The 17,607-nt window shown below is 47.0% G+C and overlaps 1 protein-coding gene, 1 long non-coding RNA gene and 1 pseudogene across 2 annotated transcripts; 2 read left to right on the top strand and 1 right to left on the bottom strand.

Annotated features, from left to right (window-relative positions):
- Nucleotides 1–38: 38 nt before the first annotated feature.
- LOC136520276 (serine/threonine/tyrosine-protein kinase HT1-like) lies at nt 39–1,518 on the bottom strand. Its single transcript, XM_066513730.1, has 2 exons — nt 413–1,518; nt 39–309 (listed from the first exon to the last, which is right to left on the bottom strand). Exons 1-2 carry the CDS (start codon nt 1,370–1,372, stop codon nt 58–60), a joined length of 1,212 nt encoding a protein of 403 aa, XP_066369827.1. The 5' UTR covers nt 1,373–1,518; the 3' UTR covers nt 39–57.
- A 6,204-nt stretch (nt 1,519–7,722) lies between these two features.
- LOC136522463 (uncharacterized membrane protein At1g16860-like) lies at nt 7,723–11,293 on the top strand (annotated as a pseudogene).
- A 45-nt stretch (nt 11,294–11,338) lies between these two features.
- Nucleotides 11,339–12,544, top strand: LOC136522464 (uncharacterized). The gene is made up of 3 exons (XR_010775907.1): nt 11,339–11,872; nt 12,150–12,209; nt 12,292–12,544. It is a non-coding gene; the product is annotated as an uncharacterized lncRNA (long non-coding RNA).
- Nucleotides 12,545–17,607: the final 5,063 nt, after the last annotated feature.

The raw sequence follows: 17,607 nt of genomic DNA, 5'->3' as shown, positions 1-17,607 counted from the left end.
GCAGAGCAGAGACAAACAGCAGCAGCAGCAATTCAGTTACGGAAGGATGGAGATGGATCACGCATGCACCGGTATGGACAAGTTGTTGGTGATGCAGCCCATCCTGAAGATCTTGGCGAAGGAGCGCCAGAGCCTGAGCTCCTGGTGCGCCGTCACCGGCATCCCCTCCTTCACGCAGTGGTCGTACTTCTCCAGCACCGACACAATGTAGCTGAACTCCGGCCGCCGCGCCGGGTTCGCCGACCAGCACTTCTTGATCAGGTTGTTGAGCACCGGCGGGCACGAGCTCGACAGCGGCGGGCGCAGGTTCTGACGATCGATGAACACAGACACACCCAATCAGGCAATCATAAAAGAGATTCAGTTAGCAGAGAAGGAAACGAAACGAAACGAACCCAACCCATCAAACAACCTTCTCTGAGGCGGCGTATGCGGCCTGCACGGGCGTCATGCCCTGGAACGGGAGCAGGCAGGTGGTGAGCTCCCAGAGCACGATGCCGAAGCTGTACACGTCCACCTTGCGTGTGTAGGGCTTCTCCTTGGTCATCTCCGGCGCCATCCACCGGTAGGTGCCCTTGTTGCCCTTGGTGGCCTGGCACTTGGTCTCCAGGCAGGAGGTGCCGAAGTCGGCCACCTTGACGCGCATCTCGTCGTTGAGCAGCAGGTTCTGGGACTTGAGGTCCCGGTGGATCACGCCCTGCGCGTGCAGGTACTCCATGCCCCGCGAGATGTCCAGCGCCAGCTTCAGGATCGTCTCTGGCGACAGCGAGTAAGGGTCCTTCTTGTTCAGGTACATCCGCAGCGTGCCCTGGGACATGTACTCCGTGATGATGCAGTACACCGGCGGCTTCTTGCACGCCGCGATGAACTGCACGATGTTTGGGTGGTAGAGGCGGGAGAGGAAGGCGACCTCGGAGTTGAACTGCTCCTCGAGCTCCGCGCGGCGGGCCTCGTCGCGCTCCGGGATGCGCACCATCTTCACGGCCACGGCGCGCTGCTTGTAGATGCCGCGGTAGATGCGGCTGTTGGCGCCCGACGCGAACTTGTTGCCGATGAAGAGCTGCGACAGGTCGGCCATCCAATCCTCCCGCCGCCCGCTGCGGCTGTCCTCGCCGCCGGGGCCCATCACCGTGTCCAGCAGCATGGACCACGACTCCATGCTGTCCCACCGCTTCTTCTCCATGTCGTCCACCTCCGGCGGCGGCCACGGGCTCTTCCCGCGCCCGGACGTCGACGGGGACGCCGCGAACAGGCTCGCCGCGAACGGCAGCGACGGGCCCCGACGGGGAGACACCGCCGCGGCCTGCTGCTGGTCCCCGCCGCCGCCGCCGCCGCCGCCGAACGGCCGCGGCAGCCGGAAGCAAGAGAGCATGTGGGGCGCCAGCTGTATCAAGACTCGCAGCACGACGTCGCACACGGCATGCCGGCCGGCGACGGTACCACTGCTCCTCTGCTACCAACACGATCGAGGACGGTGCGACACGCCGGACGACGCCCGCGCCACCGCCACGGGCATTGCTCACCGCGCCGCCGCCACCACCACAACACTCACGATGCTTACTTAATTACAGGTCACACCAAATTAAAGCAAAGTATCTTCACCACGCATCAAGCTAAACAAGATCCCAAACTCCCACGCCGATGCAAGGAACGCCCAGACGGATGCCTACGCAATAATCCTGCGTGCTGCCGGCTACCCTATCCACAAAGCATGCATGCGCGCGTGGCACGGACCCAGCTGCTGCCCGCTGCTAGCAAGCTTCTTGGAGGATACAAATGGCGCGAAAGCGGATAAAGGCACGCACGCGCAGCGGGAAGAAGGGGACGCAAGCTAGCTCTTCTTCTTCCTCCTCGAGTCCTCCTCTCTTCTCTCTGGGCTCTGGCACCCTTGAGAAAGCACTGGTGCTGTTGACTCCAGACCGAGAGGATAGGCCGGAGGAGAGAGTAAAGGTGCTCAAGGATGTCTCGTGAAGATGCAGTTCAGAAAAAGCCGCACCTTTTCGGCGTCTCTTCCAGCGCCTGGATCGATCGGTGCATGCTCTGCTTCTCATCTGATCGGCCGGTGATCGCCCCCAGCTTCCGCGGCACATGAGAAAGAGAGAGAGAGATATCTCCAACGGAAAAACAAAGCGCCGGGGAAAAAAGATGAGATATCTGCAATGGAAAAAGGGCAAAAAGCTTGGGATGACATGACCTGCAGCGAGACGCTAAGGATAAAATGCGTCGGGAAAGGCACGGCGAGCAGATATGCGCGTGCTCTCTCTACGTAGTTGCGCACTTGCGCTTTCACCGGTCGGCATGGAGTGCGTTCTGTGGCAAGGACGACGTGCCGCCGATCGTATGGCATCAGCGAATGCGTCATATTGTCATATCTCGCCATTTCTGGCCAAGGGGGAGACGGCAAGGAGGCGGCAAATGCCAAATGGCTATTTCAAGGGCCGAACATCTTTTTCTGGGTCCATTTCGAAGGCTCGAATCTAGCCCAACACAGTGACGTGGACTTTCGTACACTGTGACATATGGCCCAACAGTGAAGTAACCAAAACATAGTTTGGCATCGATTCTTGGCCTAAAATTCCCTTTGGGAAAAGAATTATTTTGTGGCCTCAGTGGGCAACATGGTGACCAGCAGCAATGCAGCATCCCTGATACTAGGTGGTACTCGCGCGTTGCTATGGGAACTCTGAGCTACCAAAAGGTCAGTCAGATTTAGCTAAATGACATCACAATCTGCGTGTTAGTTGCATGCATGCTAATAAAATGATAAAAATAAGGTAATATATTCCCTCAATGTTTAAACTTATTAAGTTGTAATAATTGCTCATGTCCATGACTCATATGGATGAACACATGCGCACATCATACATATTCTAATATCTTTTGAAAACCAAATACTTATATATCTAAGGCTGTAAACATTTCAGATGACATTTCTTTTTATCATGCGTGGGTGTACGTGGTGGAGGTGGATGCGTGGGCCAGGAGGGAACGATGTTGTAGAGAGCCGTGGATTGAGAAAAATTGCTAGTGGGATTTTGCTTTATAAGAGTATAGGGTATGATTCTCTGGAAATAAAAGGACAATGGTTGTCATGCTTTTTTTCTTCTTCCACGATACTGGGCATTCAGACCTCGATAGAAATAAATCTAGAGAAAACACAAATTTCTATGCAAAGTCAAAATTTTAAATCAGGATGGAGGTTCTACCATAAGTAACCTAGTCAGCTGAGCTATTGAGTTCACATTATGTCATTTTTATGGAAATTATGTCATTTTTCTAGTAAAAAATAATAATTTTGTCTCTATATAAGTTATGTTGACAACCTGTGCATTATTTAGGCAACCTGTCCATTATTTTAATTGCCTACATAACTTATATAGAGACAAAAATATTAGAATGGCATAGCGAAAATAGTCACTTATTCCTAGCGAAAATCTATCCATGCTTGTGTTTAGTTAGGCAACCTGTCCAATGGAGATTAGAAGATAGTCTATTAGAAGATAGTCATTTATTCCAAGCGAAAATTTCCATTGTCACTCTCTCTAGCATACAACATGCACATCTCAAAGTCACTCTATCGATTGGTAAAAACAAGTCAGTCTATCGAACTTTTGTTTTTTTAAGAATGGCATAGAAGCGCATTAACTAAATGCTCCTGAAAATTAAAAGCAATTAAGAATGTAATATTTTGTTGTAGAAAATCATTTTATTTCTGCATAACTGAATGAACCAAAAATTAAACTTGCTGGCAATTCAATTAAAGAGCTCTGCATAACTGAATGGACCAAAAATTACCTCGAGGTAAACCGCACACATGGTCCAATTTTGTTAATTTGGCCACGTTGACAAAATTGAGCACAAAACAAAATATGGACAGGCAATACACCTGACAATTCATCCTAGTGAACTTTCAGACTACTTCAGATGATAAACTACACAATTCCTTGAGATCAACATCATTAGCTTTAATCAACAATTTGTAAATAAAAGTTTATTATGTGAAAATTATATAATCAATCTTACTTTTGAAAAATAATTTTTATGGTTATAATCGATTATGTTTCTATAAACATCATAGTGTAAGAGAAATTATGAGGTAAAGAATAATTTTAGAGAGCTTTTTAGTTAGACCGCACATCCCATACCTTATATTTTGAACTAGAGGGAGGGGGTTCTAAGCGTTCATATTAGACTTCAAATTAAGTTTATAGACTTTCAGTTGAGATTTGAGATTCAATTTCCAATTCAAGTTCATGAGTGTTCCAAATGAGATTCAAAAGCATTAAGTTGAGATTATTCAAATTAAGATTCAAGACCTTCCAATGGCGTTTACAAAGTTGTACATTATTTTTGTGGATTAGGAATGAAAAATTGAAAACACTAACATGTTACAAGGTCCTTGATCTATTCTTCGTTAGAGCATCTCCAAGAGTATTTATTAAAAGTCACTCTCTAAATTATCATTTGGATAGTCATTTCAATAAAAATCAACCTGTGTGAGCGTCGTGACAAGTGTTTCTCTCAAGTTAGCACTTGAGTTTTAGTTAGCTTGAGCACTTGAGCCTTATCAAACCACTCAATGTCGCATCCCTCTTAATAGTATGACATACCTATACTCAAGACAAGAATAAATCAATTAAAACCTCTTAAGCTTGCATGAATTTTCAAATGCCATTTATCCACAATATATCTTCATAAGGCTTCCAACCAACTTCCTTACAATGCTTGAGCACGTCCTCCTTAACTCCTTGAGCATGTGACTTGTACCATTTCAACACATGTGAGTTTCATTCATGGCTTCAAGTCACTACCACTTATGATATAGCAAAGATTTGATCCTCCACAAAATATAACTCATCATAGTTTGATTAGTACCTCGACTCAATGCAAGTACTCTCTTCTTCATCTTAGCTGTGGTCCATCGACACCCAAGCCATCACTTGCTCTTAACCTTTGCTTAGTCTCTCGAAGACCTTTCCTTGCTATCTTCACCCCATTGATCCATCCTCAAGTCATATCATACCTTGAACTAACATTAAGCATTCATTTGAAGTCCCATATCAACATTATCCATATCCAAGTCATATTCCAAATGTTGTCCATCACAGTCTCATGACTTGGCTTATCTTAATTTGATTACATATCTCGCCATATATGAATCAACATCAATATGGTCAAGCCAATTCACGATTCCTTATATCCTCTTCGGTTTGGCTTGACACCCTTAAATTTCATTTTTCAACATCTATCTTCATGATGTAAGCACAATCCTAAATAGTGAGACCATGGATATGCATCTGACTATGTCTCTTTCTATTTTTGAACCTTGGATTGATAACTATCCATAATAGCACCACCCTTGATAATTTCCTTCTTCATTCTTTCAATTTGATCAATATCAATGCATAGAAGTCTTGTCCATAGAAGCAAACCAATATTGAGACCATCTTATATCCATTATATATTGTCTCTTTTGTCATTTGATCTTTGCTTGACATTTATTCACTTATGCACTCTTGACTTATTCTTCAGTACTTGATCGCTACCAATCAATTTTCAATCTCTTCGTGTTCATGCAAAGAAAGTCACTTGTTGAAACCAAACCATATTCATTTCTCTATCTCATTTTGCCTTATCAAATATTGCTTCTTCTTCATTTGAGCAATACCATGAGATTGGCATGATCATTTCCAACAGAACCTATTCAAAGCACATCAAACTCATTAGTCATTTAATTGGTTTGTCATTCAACCACCAAAACCCACTAGGAGGCCTAGATGCACTTTCAACAATAGGCTTTGATGATTACTTCCACCTATAATTTAGAAGCGCGAGTGTATGGTTTCGCTAAATGATCGGTCGTGATTCCATTAAATCACTAGCCATGCATTATCTACAAAGGTAATGATGCTAGTGTTGATCGAAAGAAAACTTAGGAATTGATGAAATTCAAATCCCTTCGGATCTTGCTTGACAAAGTCCTTAGTATGGTGTCGATCTCTTAAGGATTTGAGCATAGTGCTTAGATTCTTAATGGTCAAAGGCAAAGATTCGTATCCGAGCAACACTAATGGTATGTTTGTTTGAGCTACAACTTTTAGGCTTTTAGCTTAAAAGCTGGCTTTTTGACTTTTGGCTTCTAGCTATTGACTTTTTGCTATTGGCTTTCATATTAGACTTTTAGCTTCTCAGCATACCAAAAGCCCCAAAAAAAAACTCAGAACGCTCTTTTTCAGCTTTTAGTTTATTTTCTCGGAAGCTAGTTTTCCAGCTCTGGATCTGCCTCTGGTCATCGCCGCCTTGACTGGGTGGCACTAGGCAGCGGCCAGCCGGCCACGCTGTGCTCCACAGACCTGCCTGCCCATGGCAAATGCCATCTAATCTAGAATCATGTGGCCGCTGCTTCTTGTTGACTGGTGTCGTGCTTAGTCATTGTGAGTTGATTTCTCTCTCTCTCTCTCTTTTACTTGATCATATTTTTGTTCGTTGAACGCCAATGCTGACTAATTAGATTGTAATTTGTAATATTTACATTTTCTAATTTGCCGCAGTAAGATTTCTAGATTGCCACAGGATGACACCGATAAGCATTAGGTGGTGAGGGGATCGGACGAACATGCGGGTGCCGGGACGCCCGCTGAAACCGAAAAGGTCACTTGCTGAAATACTGCAAGACGCTAGTGTGAACCCACCAGTCCCACTGTCACTTGCTCGTCCGATTCGGCGCCGCGAGTCACCTGTGATCTCCGAAAGCGACGAAACGTTCCGTCACCGCGTCACGAGACGTCCCTGCCCTCGTTCCTATTCCCGGGCGGCCCCACCTCCGAGCATCTCCACCGTCCGCTCCGCTCGCTGGACCCCTTGAGGAACGTCCACGCGTCGGCAGCCGCGGTCGCCCCCGCGCGCACGCGTCGTCCGCGTGGCCGGCGGGACGGCGCGGACCGCGGCCACGTGCGTCGCCGGGAGGCTTATCTGGCGGCGACACGTCCGCGGCGCGCACCGTGCGGGAGCGGGACTCGCCTCGCACGGGCAGCTTTGCCGGCTGCCAATACCGTCGTTGTCTCGCCGGCCCCTCCACCTGGAGATCAAGCGCATCGGCGCGGTAATCCGGTCGATTAAAGCGTGCAATTTGTGCAAGTGCTCTCACGCGTCGCTGTCTCACGGAAATCAAGAACAAACCGGCCAAATAACCACGATTCTGCACGGAGATAAGCGTAGAGGAGCTGCATAGGTTACACACTGACACGGAGAATACCTGAGTTTTTTTTTAAAGAAGTCTACCTACGGTGGCGGGCTGTTCTGCGCTCTGAATCTGAATGGATTCATGGATTTGATTTTGGCACTGTTCGAAGAGAGTTTCAGTCTTTCAGAAGCCACGCCAAAAGAGCCAGTATCCCGAACTGACAGCGACTAAAGGCCTCGTTCCCTTCACAGAAAAAAAATAAGCTGAAACACTATTCCGGCTGATTTGTTATTCCGGTTGGAAAAACAAGCTGAAAAAAACGGATTAAAAGAGAAGCGAACTGAACAAAAACCTATACTAATGATCTCTGCCGTCAGCACGGCGTGTGCCGCCGCACCACGTACGCGCACGCCGGCAGACGAGCTGGAAAACGCGGGCGCCGGCTGGCTGGCGATCCTTAGTTTTACCGCCACTTCCGGCCGTATTTGAATACTTGGTCGTGTCAAATGCTAGCTTTGTACTGAAAGCGTTAGCCATGATCGATGGCATCCGGTCGTGTCGTGCCGACCTCGCATGAATTCGCGATCAAGCAAACGCAGCGCGCGCGCGCCGAGTAAAGCTTAGCCGGCGGCTCCGCTAGCTGCTCGGAGCACACCCAGCACTGTGCTGCGCTCCGTGTCCGCGTGCGTGCGCTGCAGTGCTCCCTACTCTGTTCTTGATAAGACGATCACGGCACCACGTTGCGCCCTAAAGCAGCAGCCCTAGTAGTCGCCTAGTCGGCGAGTCAGTCTCACATCACGCCGCGACGGGAGTGGATTGGACTCTTCTTCTTCTCGGCTCGGGTCCGCGATCGAGATCGTCGTGCCCGTGCCCGTGTCCGTGCGGCTTCTTTCGGTCGCGAACTCGCGATGCACCAGATGGGGAGCGGGATGTACGTGTCCGGCCCCGCGCCGGACAGGAAGCGGGAGCGGCGGCTGTCGTCGGGGTCGGCCGCCACGCCGCCGTACACGGGCGGGGACGTGGCGCGCTCGGGCGAGCTCGGCCGGATGTTCGACATCTCCGCGTCGCAATCGCAGGCGCCGTCGCCGGCCTCCTCGCGCCGCAGCTCCGGCCCGCTGCACCGGCCCTCGCCGTCGCCGGCGTCGGGACCGCTGTCGCAGCTCTCGCACCCACCGGGGCTCCTCGTCGGGCCGTCCCCGTCGCCGTTGCCGGTGGTCGTGTCGTCGTCGTCGTCGTCGTCGAGGAAGGGGAGCAGCAGGAGGAAGGAGGCGGGGACGGCCGTGGCGTCGCCTGCGCGCGGGGGGGGGGGGGGGGGGGGGGGGGGCGAGGCTCGGCGTCCCGTTCGCGTGCTACGTGCTGGTGGCCTTGGCGGCCGCGGCCGCCCTCGGCGCCGGGGCCTACTGCCTCGTGTCGTGGCGCCGGTGGGAGGTCCTCGCCGCGGCGGGCGGCGCCGTGGCCGCCGTCGCAGCCGTGTTCGCGTCGAACGCGTGGCGCACGGCGGCCGAGGCGGAGAGGTTCTTCCGCCGGTTCCCCGACACGGTGTTCGACGACCACGGCGGGGACATGCCCGTCGGCGAGCTCGTCAAGATCACCGGGGTGAGCTCTGATTCAGCTTCAATCAATCTCCGAATTAAAATCAATCAGCTATTAACTTCCATCCTTGCTTCACTGTTACAAAATCTGTTACCTGACGTACGTACGACTCTGCTGTCGCTAACAATTGCATCGGTATTCTCCCAGTCCATGCGTGCCAAGTAAAAAAATGCATTTTCCCTAAAAAAAAGTAAAAATATTGCATTCTGTGCAGTTCCGAATGTGACTAAGATCCTGTACTTCTTTTTTTGTTTTTGCCGGTCAAATTGTTGCTTCAACTAGTTTATGCGTCAAAGAATGTCAATCAAAACTGACGATGAGTTTCATGTATGGTCAATGGTTTTGATTGAGGAAGCCAAGCTACCAAACCACTTTTGCTTAACCAAAGCAATGCATGCGTTGCTTTAACTTGTTACTTGACCAAAGCAGTGGCTACAAACTCTAATCTGCTGAAGTATTTGGCATAACATGACCGGCTGACCGCCGTGTCCTGACTTCTGCAGCAAGTTACCTGCGGTCGCCACCCGCTGGGCGCCAATTTCCACGACGCCTCCCGGTGCGTGTTCACGTCCGTTCAAATGTACGAGCGCCGTCGATGGGGCTGGTGCTGCTGCCGCCGCCGGTGGAGACTCAGACACTCCGAGGTCAACTCTCGTTATTAGTGGCACCTGATGGATATGGTTCACAGTCGAAGTGATGTTGGCATCCTTTGGCAGGCACGGGTGACGAACTTCTACATTTCTGATAGGAACTCGGGCGAGAGATTCTACGTACGTGCGGGCGAAGGCGCCGTGATCACTCCCATGATCAAATACAAAACCATTAGCTTTGACAGCGACAAGAAGGGCGCCTCACAAAACTTGAAGAACTGGATGTCAACCAACGAGTTGTCTTGCAATGGAGATTTGCGTGTTAAGGAAGGGTAAGATCCTTCACAACAAATTTAGGTGAAGAAAATTAAAATCTCATATACCCTATAAATTGTGTTATCTCCCTCTTGCTAATTGCTTTTTCTCTGTTCCTCCCAAGTTTAGTACAATTTTTTTCCCAAGTTTGCACTAGTAGAAGTTTACCTCTCTTGTAATTTTGAGGTTTAGTGGCTCACAAATTTAGGTGAAGGAATTGAAAAGACCATATACCCTGTAAACTATGTTAATCTCACACTCGCTAATTGCTATCTCTGTGTTCCTCATATCCTACTAGTAGTTTCCCACATTGATTTTTTTTTTCCAAGTTTGCACTAATAGAAGTTTACCTCGTGGACACAAATTTAGGTGAATGAATTGAAAAGGCCATAAACCCTGCAAAATGTGTAATCTCTGTCCGCCTAATCATTGCTCTGTTCCTCCCCTATCTCCCAAGTTTGCACTAGTAGAAGTATACCTCTCTGTCAGTTTTGAGGTTGGAGTTAGCCCATCACAATTTACAACTGCCAAACACATAAACTCTACTAGGTTGTCAGTTTATTGCACCGATCACAATATATAGGTAGAAAGCCAAAATTGGTTTCCTCAAATATCCCATTGAACTTTGCACAATGACTTGTACTTATTTCAAGTTGAAATGTATAGATGAGAGAAGTCGAGACCAGTATGTCACAGTATTGATGTGAGACTGGAATTGCAAACACAAGAAAGTCATGCTATTTTTTTTTTCTCCAAACTGATAATTACATTGCCTTCACAGTTAAAGCACCATTGTTAACTATGGTTGCAACAAAATTTGATAGGTTAATCAGAGAAGGGGACATAGCAAGTGTGATAGGCATCCTGAAGAAGCACCATGCCTATGACATCGTCGATGCACCAGCGGGCGTGGTCACCACCGGTTGCCAGCTGATCCGGTGCATGTTCCCTGTCTTCATCGAGGGGCTCATACTGATCGGGGATGAAGACCCTGATGAGGCTGTATATATGGTCTGACTATACATACATACATACATACATACATACATACATACATACATACACTAATGTAGAATACACGCCCTGTCTATCGCGGAAGATGAGTTTTAGTATCTTCCTTTAGTTTCTGATGAAAAGGATATACTATTTACCTAGTTGATGGAAACGGAATGACGATGTAAATTAAAGTTGTATTTGTAGCTTGCCAGTAGCATAGCTGTTTTTTTCCATTTCAAGAGGACTACTCAATTGTTTGTTGGCTAAGGCTTGATGTTAATGTGCCACGCTTCTTTTGAAGTTTGGCCTGAACATTTTTTTTGCAGCTATTGCTTTTCCTGATTTAGAATAGGCTGGAGCCTTTTCATTCTTGCAAAACAGAAAGGGACTTGCTCTAAATTTCCATATGGGTCCTATTGTTTAAATGAGATTTCTCATCATACGATGGTAACTAGCAAGGTTATTAAGAAGAGAATTAGTAACTAGTAAGGTAGCCTGCGTAAAGTTAGTTTTTATTAGGGAATTTGATGTTTCCACCCTTATTTCAAACCTCAATGGTGATTTTACCCCTCTTTTTTAACTTTGTGTTATTGCCCTCGTTATTATTTTTGAGTGAAGCCACTGTTACCCCTAGTTTGTAACACCGTTGCTAACTGTCAGATTAAATGAAAAAAAGAAAAGAAAAGAAAAGGCTGGTGGACAAAAAGACAAAAATGCCCTTGGGGGGCTTTTCCTACTCGGCAGACTCGCATGAAATTGATTTCGTTCGCAAGTCGCAGTCGCTGCCTAGGGTTCTGGCATCACGGCTCCTGGCGGCGCGCCTCCCGGCGACGGCACGGATCCCGGCGGCGGTGCTCCTTCTCCCGTCGCCCTCCCACTCTCCCCACCCTCCTGACCCCCCTACTCGCGGTCACGGGTGCCCGACTGGTCCCCGGCGCGAGCATTCGGCCCTTTGCTCGCGGGTGCCTCACTGCTCCCGGCGCGGGCCCTCGGCGGCGTGGCTGGGAGCTCGGCCGCCGCCCAGCCCCACCTCCCCAGCGCCGCTCATTTGCTGGTGGGCGCGACTAGGCGGCGTGGCTAGGGGCTGGCCCGCCGCCCAGCCCCACATCCCCATGGAGCCGTTCGGTTACTCATGACCTCGACCTATGCCCCTGCCTCCCACCTGCTTCGGGATAGTCACCATGGAAGAGCCGAGGTATTTCACTAATTCATGAGATGTGCGTTTCAATGGGATGGAAAATAGTAGCGATTAGTAGATGTGTTGGCCTGTTTAATTTGTAGGCTAAATCACATAGAATTAAAACTTGTTGTTAGAGTGCGGTCGTTTTTCAGTTTGCCAGACAGTGGTTCAAAATCATGGTCAAAACAATGAGATAATGTATGTGATTCATGGCTGCTGTTTGTTACTATTTTTCTAGCAAATTTCAGCGTTGCCACCTATATTAACTTGCTTTTACTCTATTCTTGTTAAGTGCAAGTGGTACACGAAGGAAAAGGGAAAGAGGGTGAGGAGAGCCCAACAATGAGACAAAGTAAGACGTGGCACCTTTGCTTCTCTTTATTATATATTTTAGTAACTTTACTAACATAATTATGCTCCTTTTTCATCTAAAGTGCAAGTGCTTCACGAAGGGGAACAGGAAGAAGGGGAACAGGAGCAACTTTTGAGAGGCTTGCTACTTTGTTGGGTTTCAATGCTTGATACGTAGCTGACTACTAGTTGTCTAGGAAACTCAATACTAGTTTCTACTTTTGTTTGACATATCATTTAGACCTATATGTTAGTATTTGACATGTTATTTGGACCTCTATGTTGACATCTAATATGGTACTATAATGGCATGCTATATGGATCTGGTTTGTTGTATGTGTGAAGTTAATTTGTTGTGTGATATTAAAATCTATTTATATGGATTGTCAGTTGAAATGCTGCCGAGTTTTTCCTAAAAAATCTGTATACAAAATATCAACTTGCTGATCTAAAACAGTAGTAAAAACATAAATATCATAATAAAACTAGAGTAAAAACGCATGGACAAAGTTGTTCTTTTGTCTAAAAGTTAACACCGTTAGAGGGACTTCACATACCAGGGGTAGAGTCTCTCTTCGTTTTGAAAAATCAGGGGTAAAATCACATCACAAAGTTGTAACACTCTAAAATTTACATCATTTTGAAATAGATTAATTTGATTTATTTATGCATTTATGTGTGCATACAAACATAGAGTAAATGATAAATTTTGTTAAATTAAAATCAACTATAAGGTCTAGCTACACGATTGTGCATACATGTTGCTGCATATTTATTTATGTGAAGTTTGGGTTTGATCAAAATCGCCAAAAGAATTTAAATTTGATTTGAATTTGGTTTTGAGAATATGTTTAAGAAAAAAAAGAATTTTTCCTCTCCCTCCTTTCTCTTTTGGCTTTTGGCCCAAGCGGCCTAGCCACCCAACCGCGAGCCCACCCCTTTCCCTCTCTTTTGGCCCAGCTGGCCTTCTCCTTCAACCACAGCCCGCTCGGCCTCACCCTCCCCGCAGCCCAGTAGCAGGTCCAACTTCACTCCCTCGCCCCGCTCCTAGGCCAGCCCAGCAAAGCCCCCGTGGGCGCTCTCCCCCTCTCTCTTAGCGCTGGCAGCCTAGCCCCACACCTTGAGTCACTGACACGCCGGGCCCGCACGTCAGCACCCTCTCCTACCTCCGATCATCACCAACTCAGACTCTGCTCCAAATTGGACACCGCTGCCGCCCCGATTTACGTGGTGTTTGGCGTGACCCGCACGGCGAGGCCCTCATAAATAGCAGCCCTATGCCTGCCGCCTTTTCCTAACCTTAGAGCAAGCCACTATCTCGTCCTGAGCTCGTAGCGCCGCAACCCTAAGCGTTGTCGTCGCCGAGCTTGTTTCATCGTTTCGCCGCCACCGTAAGCCCTGCTCCGAGCTTCGCGTCGGGTTTACGAAGTCGTCGGACCCCTTCTCTCTCTTTTTCTTGCCCTCGGTTGCTCGCTTATCGTCACAGGACTTTGCAGATCGCCGCTGCCTGCCTTCTTGAGCTCCGTGCTATTTCCGTCTACTTCCCGTCGTCGTGATTTACCTTGGTGAGTTCACCGTTCCTTCCTCTTTCATTATGTACCGGTCCTGAGTCAAACGGTGGTATGTATCGCTGAGTCAACGAACGCAGGCGAGGTCCACTCGTCGTCGGCCATGGCAGCCGCTGCGCTAGCCTTCTTCTTTGGCCAGCCGGGTTCTTCTCCTCCCCGATCTAATCTGAGCCGTCCAGATTAGATCCAATGGATCAAATCTCATCATACCCCTTTGCTGTCATTTTTACAAAAGATACCCTCCCTCTTTTGAAAATAGAACCCGCAGTCCATGGCATATTCCCGTAATACGTTTTCTCTTTTAGAAAGCATAGAATTCCTTTGTTAGATTCAAAATACGTTTTCTTTATTTACAGTATTGCCACTGATTTTGTTTTGCTTATAAAAACTTCGTTTTAACTCCATTTTGATCCGTTCAAGTTGTGTTAGATTTGTAATTGCATAAGCTACATGTTCATACCACTGTTACATATGTTTTCAACTTTTGAAAATTAAGATTAGTTTTAATCTATTATTTCATTAACGGAAATCTTGTTTAATTCATAACTTCTTCGTTATAGCTCTGATTTTTGTGATCTTCGCGTCTATGTGTTCATAGCGAGACGTAGATTCATTTTACAAACTTTTTATCTTGATTCTATGCTGCTGGTGTACTGTTCTAATTGATAGCCTTTGTTTGCTATGCATGATTGCTTCTGGATGCTTGTATGTTGCTGTGTTGATCGAGTATAGACGGTGAGCAATTCATGGGTGAATAAGAGTACTACTTTGACGAGCAAGATCAACAGGAACACTTTGATCAATGCAAGTATAGCATGGGATCATCCTTGTTGTCCTATTCACATTAATCACATTTTAATCATCCTGCATGTGTATACCTTAGCTACCATTAAGGATATCATAGCTTTTATATCTTGTACCTTGTCACCTATGGGTTTATGCATTGGGTAGTATGATGCTAGTGCTCAATTAAGACCATGATCTTGTAACTTGTCTAATTGTATATGCAATAAACACTAAAAGATGCTTTTTTGCAACAAGGAACAAGGGGGCTAGAGCATAGTTTTTATGGTGCTCTAGATTCCTCTCCAAGGACTTATATGTAAGTGATCATCCGGGACTTATAGTACAACTATGAGGGCCACATGGCTCTGTGTAACACCCTCGGTGTTACGCCTTAATCAAAATACTAAACCATGTCATGAGCATCATGTTTATGTATTATTGCATGTGGTAAATGAGAAATTAAATTTTATTGCACTAATTCTCAAATTGAGCTCTAATTTATTCCTTGTCCAAGTTGTCCTTCCAGCACATCATCTCTCTCCACGTGAGAGCTCCATAGCCACAAAGTTAAATGATAAATTATTGTCATTCACTAATTATTAGCACACTACTTGGCAAGATTTATATCTCCATCAATCTCGCGACGCGCCACTGTCATCTCTCGTTGTTCTAATTATCTTGCCTTTACTTCGCTTGCTAATCACCATGCAAAATTATCAGTGCACGACGCGCTACCACTACCATAGTGTGTCGCACACGCTACGCATTAATCTCACTCACAAGTTCGGCCCGCTGAGCACGCCGCTCGCTCACTACTCTGCAAACGCAGTGCACGCACCCTTTTCCTCACGTTAGACTACAGCAGGGCAGATTTTCCTCACGTCAGCACTGCAGCAGCACAGATCTTAAACACGCCGACATTGTAGCAGCGCAGGAAACGCTGTTCACGCATGGGAAACACTGTAGCTCCGCAGAAAACACTGTTCATCCATAGCAACACGCCGTTCCCGCGACGCTTTATTACCGTTAAGCAAGCTAGTTAGCCACTAACCTTACAACGCGTCGCTGTCGCGCCTTTGCTTCTCCATTCCTGCGTCTCCTGTCTTTAAAAGGACACGCCGAGCCGCCGAGCCATCCCGCTCCGCTGCTCACTTGTTTCTTCCTCTCAAATCAAGTTCTTCTGTTCTTGCCCGAGAGAGCTGCGTCTATCGATTTCTCCCCGAGCTATAATCAGCTGAGGTAGCTAGTCTACAATTGATCTTCTCATTCTCTAATGTTTCCTTGACCTGTGGTCTCCTCCCCCATTAATTCCTTGACCTGCATGAATGAACCAGCACCCCACCGCCAAGCACGTTTCGCCCAAAGCACACTCCAGTCCTGACGTGCTCGTAAGTCCAAGACCACTCAAAGTCCATCATTGAATTAATTCTCTCATGACCAAAGACCACACCACCGCACATGGCACGGAGCCAGAGGACAACCCTGCCAACTCGTTTCGTGCTTCCAGACTACCTAGCTTGTCATGACCACCCACAACCAGTGCTATATATGGTTCTGCTCTGCTCCACGCAGGGCAAGCAATTGCTAAGCTCCCTGGTGTCTCTCCTCTTGCATTGCCTTCGCACATCGATCATCGTAGGCGACACTTCATTCAATTCCGAGGTAGCTAGCCTACAAGAATTCCTTCATCCTCCTTCTCTATTATTTTCTTGACCCGTGGTCTCATCTAGTATTTCTAGACCCACAGTCATGTGCAAGTCAACAAGTCCAATAGCATGATTATCCTTCTCCAATAATATCATTCTCTTCAACTCTAGAGCTCATTTGAATTTATTTATTTATTGTGAAATAAATTTTGTTAGATTCCTAAATTCAGGATCTATCTGTTAGTGTAATTAGTTCGTATAGTTCAGTGATACTTTTAGGGCTACTTTATTACTTCGAAATACATATTATTATTACAGTTATTTAGATAATGAATTTTTGTGATGCATGGTAGCTAGTGCACCTTGTTTTATTATATATATAGTAAATTGATATTAACAATAAGGATGCCTTTAGTTGCTAAGATAATACATGAAATGTTTCGTACCTGTTTAGTGGGGATAATAGGTAACTTTGCGTATTAGTCATTAGAGTTAGCTTAGTAGCTTGGTAGATGTATTCTTATTTTAAGAGTTGCGGTTGCCTATATATTAATTATTGCATCATCATCACTGCATGCATATAGAGGACGAGCCACTGGAGATCGTGACCTTCGGCGAGCAGGAGTACGACGAAGTCGTCGAAGAGTACGAGGAGATCCTCGTGCAGGAGGACGTTCCGGAGCCACCCGTCCTTGACTTTGCTGGCACCGTGCCCGCTAGAGGCAAGCCCCGGTGCATAACCCTTACTTTGAATAATAACTGGATATATATCTATGATGTGCATTTATGTTACAGTCATTTTATGGAAACTACATGCATAAATATATCTACCTATGAGTCCTACTAGTACAGGTCGAGTAGCTGCTATGCTCAGGATATCGGTAGTGTGGGTAACCTGCCGTTACTCGCAAATAGGTTATAAATATGATCACTCATGATAAAATGGTGGAAAGGAAAATGGTGACCGGGCAGAGATATGGTTGGGTTCTGGTGGGTGTAAAGGGTTGTGTCCTGCGGCCAACAGGGCATAGCTCGGTTACACTTTTTCCTTGTCTATGTCAATTAAGGACTGGTCGTTGCATATGGCTCTAGGTAAGTCACAGATCTATTGTCCCGAGCACATACTTGGGTATGGGCGCAGGGAAGACTTGTTGCTCTCTTGTCGTGGATCCAGCTCTTTCCGATCCGACTGATGGGAAGAGGAGGTGGAGGAGGTCCTTGCACCACACTAAGTCCGAGACTCAGGATGTGGGGGCTTGGAGTCCAAGTTTGGACGGGGACCTAGACACCCAGGACAGGAGAGTGATGGGTTAGTCCTGCTTGTGCCTGGGTACAAGCGGGGCGTGTGTCTTCGGGGCACCTAGCTAGGCACATTGATTCACGAATCGCTAGGAAATTC

This window comes from Miscanthus floridulus, chromosome 18, assembly GCF_019320115.1.
Source record: "Miscanthus floridulus cultivar M001 chromosome 18, ASM1932011v1, whole genome shotgun sequence".
Lineage (NCBI taxonomy): Eukaryota > Viridiplantae > Streptophyta > Magnoliopsida > Poales > Poaceae > Miscanthus > Miscanthus floridulus.
The sequence above is the reverse complement of the archived record's forward strand: the minus strand, read 5'-3'. Positions and strand labels throughout refer to the sequence as shown.